Source organism: Scheffersomyces xylosifermentans (genome assembly GCF_036884685.1).
Source record: "Scheffersomyces xylosifermentans strain CBS 12540 chromosome Unknown RJT20scaffold_1, whole genome shotgun sequence".
NCBI lineage: Eukaryota > Fungi > Ascomycota > Pichiomycetes > Serinales > Debaryomycetaceae > Scheffersomyces > Scheffersomyces xylosifermentans.
In genome coordinates, this window is record NW_027042939.1 from 2,495,286 (window position 1) to 2,513,487 (window position 18,202).

Genomic DNA, 18,202 nt, shown 5'->3' on the forward strand with positions numbered 1-18,202 from the left:
ACTCGACGCTTTTTATTTGTAGGAACAGAGAACTCTTCTAAAGTACTAGTCTTTAAATACTGTCAATAATTAAAAAAAAAAGGAGAGGAAGGATATACTTAACATCACATAATTAACTTCACATAACGTAACAGATTTCTTTGATCCATTAAAACAGCAAACCACCTTCACACTGCATTATTCCCTCCCACTACTTAACTACTCAACTACACTTCTCTATCAGAGAACATACAAAAATTGTCGCGTGATTCCATTCACGTGATTATGTCAAAAGATTTTTTTCGATGAGCAGCTCTCTGAAATATTTTAAGATTTGAATAATCAAAAACCATCGATTCGTCTGATAGAAAGTCGAAGCATCGAATACACGAACCAATACTGCAACCATGGATATCTCCAAGCCAGTAGGTTCTGAAATCACTTCTGTGGATTTTGGTGTGTTGTCGGACAATGAAATCAGAAAATTGTCCGCCAAGCAGATCACCAATCCCACGGTTTTCGACAACTTGGGACATCCTATAAGCTCTGGTCTCTACGATTTGGCTTTGGGAGCGTTTCTTAGAAACGTCTGTACCACTTGTGGATTGGACGAAAAGTTCTGTCCGGGACATTTGGGACACATTGAGCTCCCAGTTCCAGTGTATAACCCTCTCTTCTTCAACCAGTTGTACATCTTGTTGAGATCGTCCTGTCTCTACTGTCATCACTTCAAGTTGAATGCTTTGGAAGTTCACAAATACAAATGTACTTTACGTTTGATCCAGTACGGTTTGCTCTTAGAGTGTGTTGAATTGGAGAACATGTATGCCAAAGGTTCTCAGGTTGGTGATGACGACGACGAAGAAGGAGACTCTTCTAGCAATTTAGACCACAAGGCTAAGAAGGAATTGATGGAACGCCGTGAATTATTCGTTAACACAGCCATTGCCAAAGCACTCAGTGAAGGCAGAACCAATGAACAAGGTGTTATTACCGCTACTGTGGGAGAAGAAAGAAAATCTACTATTCACGATTTCTACAAGAGACTTTTGAGTAGACCAAAGTGTGACAACTGTGGGATGTACTCTCCTACCTTCAGAAAGGATGGATTCACTAAAATCTTCGAAAACTCCTTGACCGATAAACAGATAACCAATAACAGAGTCAAGGGCTTGAACCGTCCAGATATGTTGAGAAGCGGAGCTTCTACAACTAACTCCAATTCTGGAGAAAGCATTCCAAACATTAAGCATAAGGGTGGTTCAAAGTACGTGTTGTCTACTGAGATCAGAAACATCCTCAGGTCTGTTTTCAGCAATGAGCAAAATATCATACAGATGGTTTTCCACCTGAGACCGTACCAGACTGAAAATGTTTCTGCTGACATTTTCTTCAGACAGTCACTCTTAGTCCCTCCAACCAGATTTAGATTACCATCTAAGCTCGGTGACGAGATTCACGAGAACTCCCAAAACGAGTTGTTATCTAATATCTTGAAAACTGCCTTGTTGATTAGAGATTTGAACGATCAAATCTCATCTTTGGTTAAGGGTAAGATTTCTCTTGACGAGAGAAAGGTTGTTTTCAACAGATTAATGAACTCGTTTGTTACTCTTCAAAATGACGTAAATGCATTTATTGACTCCACCAAGAATCAAAATGCACAAGCCGGAAAGGTGCCTAACCCAGGTATCAAACAAGCATTGGAGAAGAAGGAGGGTTTGTTCAGAAAGCACATGATGGGTAAGAGGGTGAATTACGCTGCTCGTTCTGTTATTTCTCCCGATCCCATGTTGGAGACAAATGAAATTGGTGTTCCACCAGTTTTCGCAACCAAGTTGACATACCCTGAGCCAGTAACTGCCCACAACGCAGCAGAATTAAGAAAGGCTGTGATAAACGGCCCAGATAAGTGGCCTGGTGCTATTCAAGTTCAGAACGAGGATGGTTCTTTGGTATCTTTAATTGGAATGACCTTGGAACAACGTAAAACTATTGCCAACCAGCTCTTAACCCCTTCTAACGGAGCTACTGTCATTAATAAGAAGGTGTACAGACATATAAAGAACAAGGATGTGGTGATTATGAACCGTCAACCAACATTGCACAAGGCCTCTATGATGGGTCACAAAGTGAGAGTTTTACCTGGTGAGAAGACTTTGAGATTGCATTATGCCAACACTGGTGCTTATAACGCTGATTTCGACGGTGATGAGATGAATATGCATTTCCCACAGAACGAGAACGCTAAGGCTGAAGCATTGAACTTGGCTAACACTGATTCGCAGTATATCACACCTACTTCTGGTTCTCCATTGAGAGGCTTGATCCAGGATCACATTTCTGCCGGTGTGTGGTTAACTAGCAAGGACTCTTTTTTCACAAGAGAAATCTATCAACAATTAATCTATGGCTGTATCAGACCGGAAGATGGTCACAGCACAAGAAGCAAGATTGTTACAGTTCCACCAGCAATTTTCAAGCCAGAACCTTTGTGGACTGGTAAACAAGTTATTACCACCATTTTATTGAATATCACTCCAGTCAATGTTCCAGGTGTCAACTTGGTATCCAAGAATAAGGTTAAGAATGAATACTGGGGTCAAGGCTCCAACGAAAATGAAGTTATCTTCAAGAATGGTGAGTTGATCTGTGGTATCTTGGATAAATCTCAATATGGTGCTACTCAATTTGGTATTGTTCACTCCTTACACGAAGTCTATGGCACTGATGTTGCAGGTAAAGCTTTGAGTGTATTGGGTAGACTTTTTACCAACTACATTATGATGACAGCATTTACTTGTGGTATGGATGACTTAAGATTGACAGACGAGGGTAACAACTGGAGAAGAGAGATCTTAAAGCAATCTGTAGACATCGGAAGAGTTGCTGCCACTGAAGTCACAAACTTGGACTCCAAAGAAACTAGCAATCATGATCCAGAGTTATTGAGACGTTTAGAAGAGATTTTGCGTGATGATAACAAGTTGGGTATATTGGATGCCGTTACTCAATCTAAGGTGAATACGATTACTTCTCAAGTCGTTTCTAAGTGTGTCCCAGATGGAACAATGAAGCGTTTCCCATACAACTCCATGCAAGCGATGGCATTATCTGGTGCCAAGGGTTCGAACGTTAACGTCTCGCAGATTATGTGTCTTTTAGGACAACAAGCTTTGGAAGGTAGAAGAGTGCCTGTTATGGTTTCTGGTAAGACTTTGCCATCTTTCAAGCCATTCGAGACTGATGCTAGAGCTGGTGGTTATATTAAGGGTCGTTTCTACTCTGGTATTAGACCACAAGAATATTACTTTCATTGTATGGCTGGTCGTGAAGGTTTGATTGATACTGCTGTTAAGACCTCTAGATCTGGTTATTTGCAACGTTGTTTGACCAAGCAATTAGAGGGAGTTCACGTTTCTTATGATAACTCTGTTAGAGACGGTGACGGAACCTTAATTCAGTTCTTGTATGGTGGAGACTCCATTGACACCACCAAGCAATCGCACATGAACCAATTTAAATTCTGTGCTGAGAACTACGACGCTTTGTTGGCCAAGTACAACCCAGGTGAGTTGACTCATCACTTGGATACTGAGACAGCTTTACAATACTCGAAGAAGGTTCGTAAGAACATGAAGAAACAGGCCAAGTTGCCTCATTATGAACAAACTCTCAAATATGACCCAGTCTTGTCTGTTTACAACCCAGCTAAGTACTTGGGATCGGTTTCAGAGAAGTTCCAAGAGAAGTTGGATGACTTCGTCAGCTCTAGCAGCGATTTGTTCGCCAAATCCAAGGAAGAGGCTAAGACAACTGGTAAGTTAACCGAAAAGAAATTCAGAGCATTGATGCAATTGAAGTATATGAGATCATTGATTAACCCTGGTGAATCTGTTGGTATTATTGCCTCTCAGTCTATTGGTGAGCCTTCCACACAGATGACATTGAACACTTTCCACTTTGCTGGTCACGGTGCCGCCAATGTGACGTTGGGTATACCACGTATGAGAGAAATTATCATGACCGCTTCTGCTGCTATCAAGACACCACAAATGACTTTACCTATTTTGAACGATGTCACTGACGACCAAGCAGATGCCTTCTGCAAGTCAGTGGCTAGAGTAGTTTTGTCGGAATTTATTGATAAGGTCGTAGTAACAGAAACAACATCCACATCCGATGATGGAACAAATTCAAGATCTTATGTCATCAACTTGAAGTTCTACACCCGTAAAGAGTACGAGGAGGCATATGACATCTCCCAGGATCATTTGGAAGATGTCATCACATCCAAGTTCATCCATGCCTTGGAGGCCCAGATTGTCAAGGAAGTCAAGAAGCAGAAGAGACCAGACTCTATGCCAGCAGTGGGTAAGTCCGCCGGTAAGACTGATTTGGAGACTATCTCTGCTAAGGTCACAGAGCTCAACGATGAAGAAGACGCTTCTGATGAGAAATCTCGTAATAAGGGCAAGGAGGCTGTCTCCTATGATGGTCCAGATGATGATGAGATTGAAACTATGAAGAAGGCTGAGGAGACTAGCGATGAAGAGATGGCCGACGATGACGACGATTCAGACTCTTCCTCCTCTGAAGAAGAAGATTCTGATGAGGAAATGGAAGAAGAGAAGAAGCAAGATCCAAAGCAATTATCTAGAAGTGCCAAGGATCGTCAATCCGAGGTCATTTCCTCTCACAACATGGTTACCATGTTCAACTTTGATGATGAAGATGGTGAATGGTGTGAGTTCAAATTGGACTTGAACGGTAATGAAGCACAGAAATTATTGATGGTCAACATCGTCGAGGACTTGTGCCGTAAGGTTGTTGTCCGTGAAATTCCACAGATTGGACGTTGTATCCACCCACAACCAGAGTCCAATGGTAGAAGAATTTTGACCACTGAAGGTGTCAATTTCAGAGCCATGTGGGAACAAGAAGACTTCATTGATGTCAACAACATAACATCTAATGATGTTGCTGCTGTTCTTAGAACATATGGTGTTGAAGCTGCCAGAAACACCATTGTTAATGAAATCTACAGAGTTTTCGACACTTACGGTATTAGTGTCTCCAGCCGTCATTTGGACTTGCTTGGTGATATGATGACCAGAGAAGGCACTTACTTGGCCTTCAACAGACAGGGTATTGACTCTTCCACATCTGCATTCATGAAGATGTCGTACGAAACCACCTGTCAGTTCTTGACCAAGGCTGTCTTGGATGGCGAACGTGAAGACTTGGAGTCTCCATCTGCTCGTATTGTGTTGGGTAAGTTGTCCAATGTGGGTACAGGTTCATTCGATGTGTTTGCTCAGATGGGTAAAGCTTAATCATTCGATTAGCATATCGAGTTTGTATATTGTTATTTCAAGATTTGTTTCAAGATTGTTTTATTGCATATAGATTAATAAAAAAGTATATTATTTCTGACCGTACGTACCGTGGGTACTCTAGGTATTATATTGAACTAAGGAAGTCCTAAAAGGTATACTCTCATGAAGGTATACTCTCATGAAGGTAGACTCTCGTGAAAGTAGACTCTTGTGATCAGATATCCAATGACCAGCAGGAAATGCCAACCCAATCAATTCAATGCCATTTGTACTACTTTGTGAAGACTCCCTGGAGTTCATAAGCAGCAAACGAGATGCTGCATTTTTTCGCACCCAAAACTCGCTCCGCATAACTATGATTTTGCAATCAACTGAAGAATAGGGAAACTACAATTCTTTTAGAGTGCTATTATATCCAATGTTTAATTTACATTATGCTATGAGTTTTAATGTGAGTATGAGTGTAACTTGCACTGAATAAAATTTTTTTTTTATTAGTTTAAGGGCATTTCTCTTCGTATATTGGACTGGAGTTGTAATATTGTAATCAGAGAAAGTAATCAGAGAAACAATGACGACGCAGCCTTTGAAGCTGGCATTGAAAAGAACCAACGGAGGACAACGCCCTTCTGTTGGAATTACTAGGAAGGTAAAATTTGCTGGCTTACAATTTTATAAGAAAAGGCCTTTCAAAAATGACTTCTACAAAGTGGATGTTGATTACAGCAATGTCTCTATCACTACCGTTGCAGAACTGAGGATCACCACTACTCCATCTTCTCTTAGCCTACTTCATAGTTTGCTTGATATCAACAAGCTTGACCCACCCTGTGTTAAGGATGTTAGACACCGCAGAAAATATCAAAAGAAGATTCTAAATGAAAAGCTACCTTATTCACGTCCCATACTACTTGTGGAACTTAAGGGACACAATGAGAATTACGTCTATGAAATTAATCCGAACTTCGGCACTACTCCTTATGAACCGGAATACTTCCGCCATAGAAAGAGGTTGAAGGGCCCACACAAGAGTATGTTATGCCCATATTGCTACGATATCACGTTTTTGGAGGAACCTCAATATAAACTCCATTTGAGTAATTGTCATGGGATTAGTGATGATGGAAGTATAATGCAGATGCCTCTTCTTGTTGGTAAGTTCAAATTCGAGGAGGAGCAACTGGTGGACGAATATCCTAACGATACTTTCTCTGACGAAGAGGACTTTTATGACGATAGCTTTGATTATATAGAAGAAATGGGAGAGACGGAAGACGTGAAGCTTCCCGCCCCAAAGAAGAGCCCAAAAACAAGAGTATGTGTGGGTTGCCCAGAGTGCCTACAAGTGATTCCTGTCAACAACTTGACGTATCTATTCCCATTAGAGGACTACTTTATCCACTACAGAATGGAACATTTAGAAAAACCCTAATAATAAATGTATTTCAGATCGTATAATGCTCTAAATATTGTATGCGGCGATTAAGAAGGACAAAGCGAAGGAGATTTTGAAGCTTGGGTTGTTCAAGACCATCTCCTTGATATCAATTCTGTTTTTACCTATCTTGACAATGTAGGTCCAAGGAATGTTAATGATATGTCTCGACTCCAAGAATTCCACCAAGAAGTACGAGGCCAAAGACAAGAATAAGAAAACAGAACTCAATTTACCAGCAATAATACCCACAAATAAACCAGTCACGGAACCCACGGTTAACTCTTCGTAGTCAAGTCTTCCTCCGAAACGAGAAGTGTTATAGGTCTTCTCAGGAGCAGGTACTTGTCTGAACGAGACTTCTTGCAATTGGTCAAAAGGCAATTTGGCGGCCGCGTCATTAAAGATGGGGTTAGCAAGTCCATTGATCAAGATTATGGAACAGGTGGAACCTATTAACAACGACAACGAGGAGCGAGTTTGTTGGGCGGTTCTTGCCCTGGCAACCTGAGCAGTTGTGGCAGGGAATCTAAACGACAATGAACGGAATTGGCTGGGGAAACGGGTGGCATTAGCAATCCTCGATGTCAAGACGGAAGAGGCCTTCTTTGCGGAGAATCTTCTTAGCGAGGAGGTTATCAATGGATTAGAGAAGAACATATCTGAGGATTGAGATGATTTTTTGTTGTTATATAGAGAAAGAAGAAGCTAGAATAGAGCGTCTAATGTCAATTGAATATATCTATATATATGAAAGAATAACAGACAGCAAGAAACAACAATAGTACTAATAATAATAAGGAATGAAATACTAATATGCAAAAATGCCAAAAGCAACCAACCGTTCACGAATCAATGATCATGAGGCTTAACTACGACTACAACCATGCACCAAACACAGGTTACAATAGCCAAACACAACAATAATAGTACACCGAACGAAATTGTTGGAATGCGGTTGCCAATTCCCACTGTATCATACTGTATGTACTATATTTGTAGAACGATATTAACCCATATCCTATCATATGATGACAACATGGAGAGACCTATCGGTGCCATGTTGGAACGAGCGATGGGACACAAACCGCCAATGTTGGGGAAGACGCCGAAACAAGCGGAACGGAAGTTTACTGTGGAAGTTGAGAAGGGCAATCCAGGGCAATAGTGGGCAATAGTGGGTAAATAGAGGGCAACCATGCAGTAGAGAAACGAAGCAGAGTGAGTACAGTCATGTGATATAAAACTCACAGGAATTTAAGGACTAATTTTTGTTGGAGCGTAGATGAGAGAGGGAGAGGGAGAACAAGAGGAAGAGGAAGGTTGAGCGAGAAATTGATTTGAACTGTAACTAGCTTTTATGGGGTGCATTTACTACTTAACACTGATTCCCTACGCGATACGAGGATACCAGGGATAATTACAAGAACGGAGAGAGCTGGTCTATATAAGGAATTCGCCATCCTAGTTTATTATGTAGTTATTTAGTTTTCTTGTTTAGGCGTCTTTGAAACAAACCCCATATAAATCAGTCTTCTTACTCAATTAGTCACTATAAAATTAATTGTAATGTACCACAGCAGGGTGGATTGAATTAATATTTACAGTTCTAATTATAGTGATGACGAGTTGAGTAGTAGCTCTAGAATTATTTAGCTGTAAGATTTTCTGACTAACCATGGAATCGAACAATTCAATAAAACGAGTTGGTCGTTAATATTAAACGAACTACAAATAGACGTGCCCTAAAGAGTGCGACTGGAGATGATTATTAGGCTTTAGCGGTTGTAATCTTCTTATTGAGAAAAGAATTAGGGAAACAACACCAACAAATAGTGCTAGTTTTGAAATTTCTAATCTTTTCTGATCGCTGTCAATAGGTAAAAGTACGAGGATATCATATTGACGTCACAGGTAACAAGAGGGTTTGCTTGTGGGTGTGGATATGATAACGCTTCTTACAATTGCAATCACATTTACATGAGTGCATGGTTTTTAAGCGGGGCTAGTAGTGAAGAAAAGCACACAATAAAAAGGAAACGAGAATACCGAAGTGAGTTATCGTGTAAGACTGGAGCGCTACCAAAGACGGAATACCAGCAATGCACTGTACGTACTGGAGGCAACTTAAAAGTGTGAAGACATTGCCTTCAAACTTTTACCTATGGAGCAACAACCCATAAGTTGAAGACGGTCTACACTACCAAGTTTGACCTAATCCTGGTGTGGTAAACACAAACACTACTCTTCACAGAAACTTCGTGTATCTCAGTAGACCTAGAGGTCCATAATAGAGTGTGCTTTGCAAATTTGAATATGACTTATATCACGTGATTTCTTTACTTACGTTTTTGTATCACCCATTGACTTTAAAGCTAAACCCGTCCACACTTTTTTGGAGAAAGAGCACGACCAGTAACCATAATTGTGAGAAGCCGTAGTTTATTATATTGGACTCGTGCACGACTCTGAAGTTCATGTTTCACCAAACTTAAATTATTGAATTCAACACGACCTTTATTGCATAAAAACTCTAATTGGTATTGCATAATAGTATTTCGGTAGAGACACTACCATGGCCTTACGGCACCACTGACATTAACGGTTAACACACGCTAGAAAGACGCACAGCAAATGAGGTATTTAATGAATAAAGGAGCATTCTATCACGTGACACGAGTTCTCCTCTTTCTCAACTCGGATCCGAGAGCTGAGAATAATCCCAAAGGTGTCGTGTAGAATTCCTGGAAAATAAGAAAAATGTTCGTAAGCTGGCTGCTGAGTCGTCGCTTATGTAATCACTTTTCTCTGAACAGATTTTCTCTTTTGCCTACCATTCCGAAAGACCTGCACCCGCCAGTGGCTGCCCAATTGTCTCAGGCCAACCTGCATCAACTCCTACATAGCACACAGTACCTGCTGCCCGAAGCTTTCCCGCACTTGCACATACTGTGGCCCCATCCAAGGCTAGAAGCTCGATTGTTCTACTACCTACATAAATTACTACATTCAAAGTCTTGTGCCTTCGACGGTTGCTGCACGTCTGGGCATCTGGGCTACGATTTTTTTTTAATATTATTAGTGGAATATTTTTTTGTTCCCTTTTATGCCTGCCGTAATTTTTAACTATTTGGGGCACATCAACCAGAAATAGTGTGTTTTAACAGCTACGGGTATTGCCCTGTAAACCCAGAAACAGAATTGTGCTCTGGAGAAGGAGGATGAAATATATATAGCGGAGTGCCCATTCGTTTGGGTTTTGCATTTTTAACGTCTTCTGTCTGGTTTAATTTGTCATTATTCTTTCTATCGTCGCTATTAGCCCTGCGTCATACTAGCACAATTCTTCGTTGTTGTTCCTGTGCCTGTGTCTACTGCTGCTTTCTGCTGCTGCTGCTGCTACAACTTGTTCCCTTAACTACTGTCCAGTAATTGTTGCCTTGTCGCAAAAGGCTTCGTGGTTCACGTCTTCAACTACCCATACCACGGCCTCTCGTTAGACGTTATTCTACGCGTCTCTTCGCTGTTTCAACATATCGCAGCTCTGGCTCATTTGCACACGCTCTAGTGCCGTTCCGCATCCCACTGTCTTCATATCTATTTGGCCCCAAAAAGAACCTGCCATACTTTAGCAGAGCTTCTTCGTAGTTACTACTAGCAGAGTTTTTTTTCTCAGCTAGACACTTCTTTGCAACTTCTTTTCAGGTTCCAGTTTCTTACTATGTACGGAAATTACTCCGGTGCCATGGACCAGTCCATGTTCTTCAATCCGGACGCACCTCAAGAGATATGTCCTTCCATTTGGTTGGGACCCTATACCTCATTGTCGCAAAACAACTTTTTGGTCAACAAAAACGTCAAAATCATTATCAACTGCTTGACCACCGATAAGTTCTTGCAGGCGTTGGATGAGCCCCAGGTGACTATTTCCTCGGATGTGATTATTCTCAGTTTGGACCCTTCGTTCCTGGCAGATTGCGAGTCCAAACCTCTTGTGGACCAGTTCATCAAACAATTCAACCGTATACTCCAGAACTATCTCCAGTATTTCTATGTCAACAACCCTAATTCTGGCAACCTCATCCACCAAATTCCAAATAACCAATTACTTTCCTCTATCACTTCCCCAATTTTACAAGGCAACTTGAAATTGCAGTTCTTCAACTTAATCAGATTGATAAATCTCTTCAAGTGCATAAACAGCGATATGCAGATTTTGGTGGTATCTGAAACAGGAAATGCCAATTTATCCACTGGTTTGATCATTGCCTACTTGATGGACTGCTATAATTACAACTTACCTAATTCGTTCTCGTTAATCCAATCGAGCCGTCCTAGCGTAAGTCCTTTGAATAACAACTACTACGATGATTTACTCATCATTGAGAACCTCAAGAAGTTCATGGTGGAAAACAACTCGCTCAAGAAGAAGACGCCTGGGGTGTTGATGAAGAATTACAAGTTGAAGAGACGAAACGACGAAGAGGAAGACGAAATACCCATGGAAGAAGACATGGATTATAATGAAATTTGCGTTGGAGGAGATCGTAAGAGAAGATTCAGAAGTTAGTTTTCGCTGTGATCTTGCTTATTTCACCACCTATAATGGTCGTGAGACTGTTATAAATGTCTCCATGTATTTTAGTTATGGTTAATGATTTATGTACTATTAAATTTGAATGTATTATATCCTTTATTGCCTATTTACAGTAGAATGAGTAACGTGACGGAAGCATTTGCCGATTTGAACCCTAGAATCGCCTCCTTCTAAGGAAGATTGTGCTCCTTTGGACTGGCTCTGTACATTTACTCGGGGACTTCCAATCCGACTCTATGAGCCGTTCTCTTGACTTTATCGTCCTGTTTCATAGTCAAGCCCGGGTTATATCTTTCGAGTAATTCTGTGTACTCTCTTTGGCTATTTAAAAAGGTAATGACATTGGACAAATTGTTCAATTTGTATTTCTCATCCAAAGCGTCCTTAGCACTAGCAGATACTTCCTCAAAGTGCTTAATGATATGCTTACTGTGCAACTCAGTTGAATCTTGTAAGTCTCCTTTCTTTAACTTCTCGATCTGACTGTTTATGTCTGATACATCTTTATTTTCTCTAAGAAGGTTGACCTTCTTGTATTGCAATAGAGCCTGTTGCTTCTCCAAATCTTTAGCGTTATGGATCTTGTTGCTTCTGTTTTGAATTATGAGAAGCTCTTTATGGAGATTTTTCTGGAGCGTCTTGAAGGTAGCAAACACCTTCTTGGATATGGTAGACATGGTAATATTGAGATCTTTGCAACAATATAGACTTAACTAGAGACAGTTTCACTAAAGAAACAGTATAAGTCTATTCATACAAATGGATGAAAGTTTTCAAGTCACGTGAGTGATCATGTGACATTATTCAAGTTTAAATAGTTGGAAATTGGAAATTGAGATAGGCTAATATAAACAAAGTGCTAATTAAATCTAACAAAAAGAAAGTATGAAGATGTGCCATATTGTCTCACAAGAATGAGACACTCTCTAGGAATCAGGTCCTGGAGACATCACTAAAGCTACAGATAAGCTGAACAAGCTATACCTTACTTGTCGCATCTACAAAATGATAATGGCTCCTTTAGCTAAGAAATTGACAGAAAGGGCATTTTACAACTTATTCAGCAGTATATCATACGTTATCAATGTCCCAATGCTTAATTGTGGCTTGATGATTCATCCAAGGAGTCCCTACGTTTATTCTCCTAGAATTCCTTCATGAATTTACCGAATTCTCTGTTTTCTTCCAGCTTTACTCCCTGTTGTCGGCTCTATTGCAATCCTGTCGCAAATGCCTGTCGCAGAACAAAAACGACACTAATTTTCATCTCTTGTGTATTTTATTTCACGTGATCTCGTTCACCATCCGTCCAATCCCATAATAATCCGCACTCCGAGTCCGCGACCCGTGCACGACCGCTGCCAAATCGGAACCTCTGGCGAGGGCTCCACCAATCACTGCGTGTATATTCACGTCGGCACCGAGAGTGCACGTCTACTCCGTAGACCGCCATAGTTAAACCGCTCAAACATCTCTTTTCCGTGCAGCATTATCATCATTTAGACTGCTAATTTTCTGTCCCACTATCATTTTTCTCTACTGTTAGCAGACACTACTGGGGCCTTCTGCCGATGGTATCTGCGGTGAGCCTCTCATTTTTACCACTACGACATCTCGCTCTACAACCATCATCAATAACACATTATTCAAGCTAAACACATTAAACCCTCCTTATCCTATCTCTAAATCACCCTAAATTCATCTTCTATCCTGTCTCTACTCCTCCATCCCTCTCATTATACCGATATCTGCCCTAAATCACCCATTACCTGCCATCTTGTCATCAACTCCCCTTCCCTATGTGCACGTCGCCCTGCTCTGTTCTTCTCTTCTTCTTGTTCCTCCTCTCTCACTAAATTCTCATTACCACCACCAATTCGTTGTCTGCCAACAAACCGAAATTCCCCTAATAATTTTTTTCCGTCAGTCTCAATTTACAACATAAAACTGACCTCCCTTTTTCCTGGTAGTTGTTTCTTCTCTTCATAGGGTATCACCAGTAGCCGTCAGTTTTAGTATCTCTCTTCCATAATGTTAAGAACTGCCATTGTCCACAAGGTACGTGCAATTGCCGCCGCTAACGCCGCCAGCCCACGGGCCAGTGTCTAGCTCTGAAATATCGATAAAGGAGCAGATGTCGATCTCATCGAACCCACAAGCAGCATCAACAGAGTCCATGAAATACACGAAATCTTATAGCAACTTGGGTGTTTAGAGCATTGAATCGGCCTTAGAAAGAACGGGTATACTACCAGTGCCGATTTGGAAGCCTGTTTGTCGTTTCAATTGTTGTATCCATCGTTTCCAGATCATCGCTAATAGTATTCCGTCGTTAACTGTTGAATTAGGGGACCACCAATCAATGCCAATACATTCTCCTTCAATCAATATTTCCTCGATATCAGACACCTTTTTCCACGTTTAATCGTATACTAACATGTTTGTGTAGAGCGCTGTTCGTTCTTTAGCCACTTTTGCTTCTCCAGAATCTGTCTTGCCAAAGAAGTACGGCGGCAGATACACCGTCACCTTGATTCCAGGTGATGGTGCTGGTCAAGAGATCACTGACTCCGTCAAGACCATCTTCAAGGCCCAGAATGTCCCAATTGACTGGGAAGTCATTGATGTCTCTGGTGTCGAAGAGTCCGGTAAGTGCGGTGTCGCCGAGGCCGTTGAGTCCTTGAAGAGAAACAAGGTCGGTTTGAAGGGTATCATTTACACCCCAACTGGATCCACTGGTAAGTCTTTAAACGTTGCATTGAGAAAAGAGTTGGATATCTACGCCTCTCTTGTGTTGATCAAGAATATCCCAGGTGTCAAGTCCAGATTGGACGGTATTGACTTTGCCCTTGTCAGAGAGAACACCGAGGGTGAATACTCTGGTTTGGAACATCAATCGTACCCAGGTGTCGTTGAGTCCCTTAAGATCATGACCAGATTCAAGTCTGAGAGAATTGCTAAGTTCGCTTTCGACTTCGCCAAGAAGAACAACAGAAAGTTGGTTACTGCTATCCACAAAGCTAACATCATGAAGTTGGGTGATGGTTTGTTCAGACAAACCGTCAAGGACGTCGGTCAAGACTACTCTGGTATTGAGGTCAACGACTTGATTGTGGACAACGCTTCCATGCAAGCTGTTGCCAAGCCACAACAATTCGATGTCTTGGTTACTCCAAACTTGTACGGTTCTATCTTGTCCAACATTGGTGCTGCCCTTATCGGTGGTCCAGGTTTGGTTCCAGGTGCCAACTTTGGTAGAGAATACGCTGTTTTCGAGCCAGGTTGTCGTCACGTCGGTTTAGACCTTCAAGGTAAGAACACCGCCAACCCAACCGCCATGATCTTGTCTTCTGCCATGTTGTTGAGACACTTGGGTCTTAACGAGGACGCCGACAAGATTGCTAATGCCACTTACGAAGTCATTGCTGACGGTAAGATCAGAACCAAGGACATTGGTGGATCTTCCTCCACCACCGAGTTCACTGACGCCATTGTTGCCAAATTGAACTAAGCGATGGTCTCCGATGATCGTTGACACAGCACCTTTCACTACATCCTTACATTTACAAAACGTTTATATATCTATGTAAATCATATTATTATTATTATTGCAAGACCGTGACGAGATCGTGTAGACGTATTGTTGAACCGGAACCAATGTAGGGTGCAAAAAGTAGAGTAATGGGATGGACATAAGTTGCAAAAGATGTGAATTGCTTTTCTTTTCTGGGATTGACAGGTGAGAAGAAATAATGACTACGAAGTTATTACAACTTGAACCGTATACCTATTGAGTCATTATAGTCCTTTTGAGTCATTATAGACTAATACGATCGTGTCATATTTACTGTAAGAGGCGGTTTCTTCGCCGTTTAAATGATCTCTTTTGATGCGACTTCACTATTGCTAATATTTCCAGCTTATTACTACTGTTTTATTCGTTTCTTTTCCAGACACTAAATTAGGATCTCTGCTTAAACCCCAGTCAATTTTTTTTCAGCTGATGGAAGTGACATATATAGAAATACTGTGCTGAATACATAATAGAAAATTCTTCAATAAAGAATGAGATAATTGGCTCTAAATTCCGTTCATATCGAAATGCTCCCCATACTTCATAACCGGCCCATACCAAATACATCTCCCATAGATCTCAGGTCTTCATCTCTTCTACCTTCGGTTAGCACCTCTTCTTATCTGTGCTATGATAACCTGTATGGAAATTACTGTCGGCATAATGCGTACCAAGACATTTCAGAGTCAAGCCAATTAATTAGATGTGTGACTACCGAATTTGTGCCCCCACGTCAATAGCATGAACAATTTGGTGTTGGTTAAAAAAAGTAGGTTGTAGGCTGTAGGCTGTCTGTAGGGGAGAACTACGCCTGTACTCTGTAGGGCGTTGCACCCTCACTGAGTCACAGTTTAGTAGGAACGCTAGCAAGATGCTCGCTTTTTTCTCGATCTCCACCTCCAAGTCTCACAAAAAACCTCTCACTACCGGTACTCCGAACACTCACAACCACCCTCAAAGCTAGGCGTACTGTCCTGCGAACACTCTCATGCCAATACTCTCGTGCGAAATATCTCTCACCGGCTCTCCCTAAACTCACTCTCACTCTCACTCTCCCTACACTCACTCTCACTGGCCCGCTCGAAACCGCTCCAAACCACTCCAATTCCTTCCCTGACTCTGAAAACCGGGCCTCTAAAATTACCATCGACAAAAACCTCAACCGCAATAACTGGTCACCAATCACCACCTGCACCAGCATCCTCCACCACGTTATTCCCTTTCATATAAGAGAGATGATTCGCTCATCGGAGAATCGGTAGAATTGTCTAGTGTTTTTTTTTTGGTTTTTGGTTCTAACGGAACTTCGTTCATTACTAAGTATCTTAGTTCTTATTGCATTCTACTAATAACCACCGCTTACAACTAGTTTAATAACCGCCATGTGTGACGTTGTCTTAGGCTCGCAATGGGGTGACGAAGGAAAGGGCAAGTTGGTCGATGTCTTGTGTGATGACATCGACGTCTGTGCCAGATGTCAAGGTGGTAACAATGCTGGTCATACCATCGTTGTAGGAGACAAGAAGTACGACTTCCATATGCTTCCTTCTGGTTTGGTCAACCCAAAGTGCTTGAACCTCGTTGGTTCCGGTGTGGTTGTCCATGTTCCATCTTTCTTCCAGGAATTGGAAAACTTGGAGAAGAAGGGTTTGTACTGTCGTGACCGTTTGTTCCTTTCCTCAAGAGCTCATCTTGTTTTCGACTTCCACCAGAGAACTGACAAGTTGAAGGAAGCTGAGCTTTCCGAGAACAAAAAGGCCATTGGTACCACCGGAAAGGGTATCGGTCCAACTTACTCCACCAAGGCTTCTAGATCCGGTATCAGAGTCCACCATTTGGTCAATGAGGACCCAGAGGCTTGGGAAGAGTTCAAGACTAGATACCACCGTTTGATAAACTCCAGAAAGCAAAGATATGGTGAGTTTGACTACGACACCGAAGAGGAGTTGGCCAGATACGAGAAGTACAGAGAAGCTTTACGCCCATTCGTTGTTGACTCAATTGAATTCATGCACGAAGCTATTTCTGACAAGAAGAAGATATTGGTTGAAGGTGCTAACGCTTTGATGTTGGATATTGACTTTGGTACTTACCCATACGTCACCTCTTCTTCCACTGGTATTGGTGGTGTGTTGACTGGTTTAGGTATTCCTCCTAAGACCATCAACAACATCTACGGTGTAGTCAAGGCCTACACTACCAGAGTCGGTGAGGGTCCATTTCCAACCGAACAATTAAACAAGGCTGGTGAAACCTTGCAAGAAGTTGGTGCTGAATTCGGTGTCACAACTGGTAGAAAGAGAAGATGTGGTTGGTTAGATTTGGTTGTCTTGAAATACTCCACATTGATTAACGGCTACACTTCGTTGAACATTACCAAGTTGGATGTTTTGGACGGTTTCAAGGAAATTGAAGTCGGTGTTGCTTACAAGCTCAACGGTAAGACCTTGAAGTCTTTCCCAGAGGACCTTATTAAGTTAGGAAAGGTTGAAGTTGAGTACAAGACCTTACCTGGTTGGGAGACTGACATTACCAAGATCAAGACCTATGATGAGTTACCAGAGAACGCCAAGAACTATTTGAAGTTCATCGAGGACTACTTGGAGGTTCCAATCCAATGGGTTGGTACTGGTCCATCTCGTGACTCTATGTTGGAGAAGGCTGTGAATTAAAAAGGGAATTAATCATCATACAAACAAAACTTTAGTTCGAGCTCTATTTATCTGTTATTTGTTTTTAGATAGACGATGTATTTTTATTTTAGAATTATACGTTGCTTTACATAATGACGTTAAATAAACTATTTATTGACATTAGAGGATGCTTAGCAAATGTAGGATATTATGCTATAAGATGAGGGTGAGTAAACACTATGAATGATGAATGAGTAACCTCTAAGCGAATAAAAGGAGATATCTGACGGTAGTAACCTCTATTGGGTAATAAAGTAATAGCAAGTTGCTTGTTCTAGTGTATGTGCCATATTGGGTAGTTTTTGCTTGATGATAGGTAGAAGATTTAGTAAAGCGGTAGGGGCATTAAGCTCATAGTTTATGGTCACAGTTGCAATGGTGACGATACGAATAGTTACTGGTACCACTGTCCATGCAGTTAATCAAATCAGTTCTACATTCTGTCAATGTAAAATCTATAGTTCGGTTTTGCTTGCAACATTGTGTGTTGCATATTCTTGGATTATTATATTCTGAGAAGTATTAATATCACTGTCGTGGTTTCTACCTATATGTACATAATCCAGTCTTCATGTTGTTTACAAT

At 41.3% G+C, this 18,202-nt stretch overlaps 7 protein-coding genes across 7 annotated transcripts; 5 read left to right on the forward strand and 2 right to left on the reverse strand. All coding sequences in view use genetic code 12, as the record gives it.

Moving 5' to 3' along the window:
• The first annotated feature begins 334 nt into the window (after window positions 1-334).
• Window positions 335-5,415, forward strand: RPA190 (DNA-directed RNA polymerase I core subunit). The gene has a single exon (XM_064916306.1). It carries the CDS (start codon window positions 387-389, stop codon window positions 5,313-5,315), a length of 4,929 nt encoding a protein of 1,642 aa, XP_064777474.1. The 5' UTR covers window positions 335-386; the 3' UTR covers window positions 5,316-5,415.
• A 474-nt stretch (window positions 5,416-5,889) lies between these two features.
• Window positions 5,890-6,750, forward strand: RJT20DRAFT_4993 (uncharacterized protein; the record flags this gene model as incomplete). The annotated part of the gene is made up of 1 exon (XM_064920397.1): window positions 5,890-6,750. One exon carries the CDS (start codon window positions 5,890-5,892, stop codon window positions 6,748-6,750), a length of 861 nt encoding a protein of 286 aa, XP_064777475.1.
• A 15-nt stretch (window positions 6,751-6,765) lies between these two features.
• Window positions 6,766-7,526, reverse strand: RJT20DRAFT_15879 (uncharacterized protein). Its single transcript, XM_064919162.1, has one exon. It carries the CDS (start codon window positions 7,411-7,413, stop codon window positions 6,781-6,783), a length of 633 nt encoding a protein of 210 aa, XP_064777476.1. The 5' UTR covers window positions 7,414-7,526; the 3' UTR covers window positions 6,766-6,780.
• A 2,948-nt stretch (window positions 7,527-10,474) lies between these two features.
• On the forward strand, window positions 10,475-11,323 carry RJT20DRAFT_90235 (uncharacterized protein; the record flags this gene model as incomplete). Its single annotated transcript, XM_064921310.1, has 2 exons — window positions 10,475-11,194; window positions 11,240-11,323. The coding sequence occupies 2 exons, from the start codon at window positions 10,475-10,477 to the stop codon at window positions 11,321-11,323; spliced, it is 804 nt and encodes a 267-aa protein (XP_064777477.1).
• A 95-nt stretch (window positions 11,324-11,418) lies between these two features.
• Window positions 11,419-12,133, reverse strand: RJT20DRAFT_16132 (uncharacterized protein). Its single transcript, XM_064919167.1, has one exon. It carries the CDS (start codon window positions 12,025-12,027, stop codon window positions 11,560-11,562), a length of 468 nt encoding a protein of 155 aa, XP_064777478.1. The 5' UTR covers window positions 12,028-12,133; the 3' UTR covers window positions 11,419-11,559.
• A 1,170-nt stretch (window positions 12,134-13,303) lies between these two features.
• Window positions 13,304-14,966, forward strand: IDH1 (isocitrate dehydrogenase (NAD(+))). Its single transcript, XM_064916307.1, has 2 exons — window positions 13,304-13,408; window positions 13,800-14,966. Exons 1-2 carry the CDS (start codon window positions 13,382-13,384, stop codon window positions 14,859-14,861), a joined length of 1,089 nt encoding a protein of 362 aa, XP_064777479.1. The 5' UTR covers window positions 13,304-13,381; the 3' UTR covers window positions 14,862-14,966.
• A 1,340-nt stretch (window positions 14,967-16,306) lies between these two features.
• Window positions 16,307-17,596, forward strand: ADE12 (adenylosuccinate synthase; the record flags this gene model as incomplete). Its single annotated transcript, XM_064921322.1, has 1 exon — window positions 16,307-17,596. The coding sequence occupies one exon, from the start codon at window positions 16,307-16,309 to the stop codon at window positions 17,594-17,596; it is 1,290 nt and encodes a 429-aa protein (XP_064777480.1).
• Window positions 17,597-18,202: the final 606 nt, after the last annotated feature.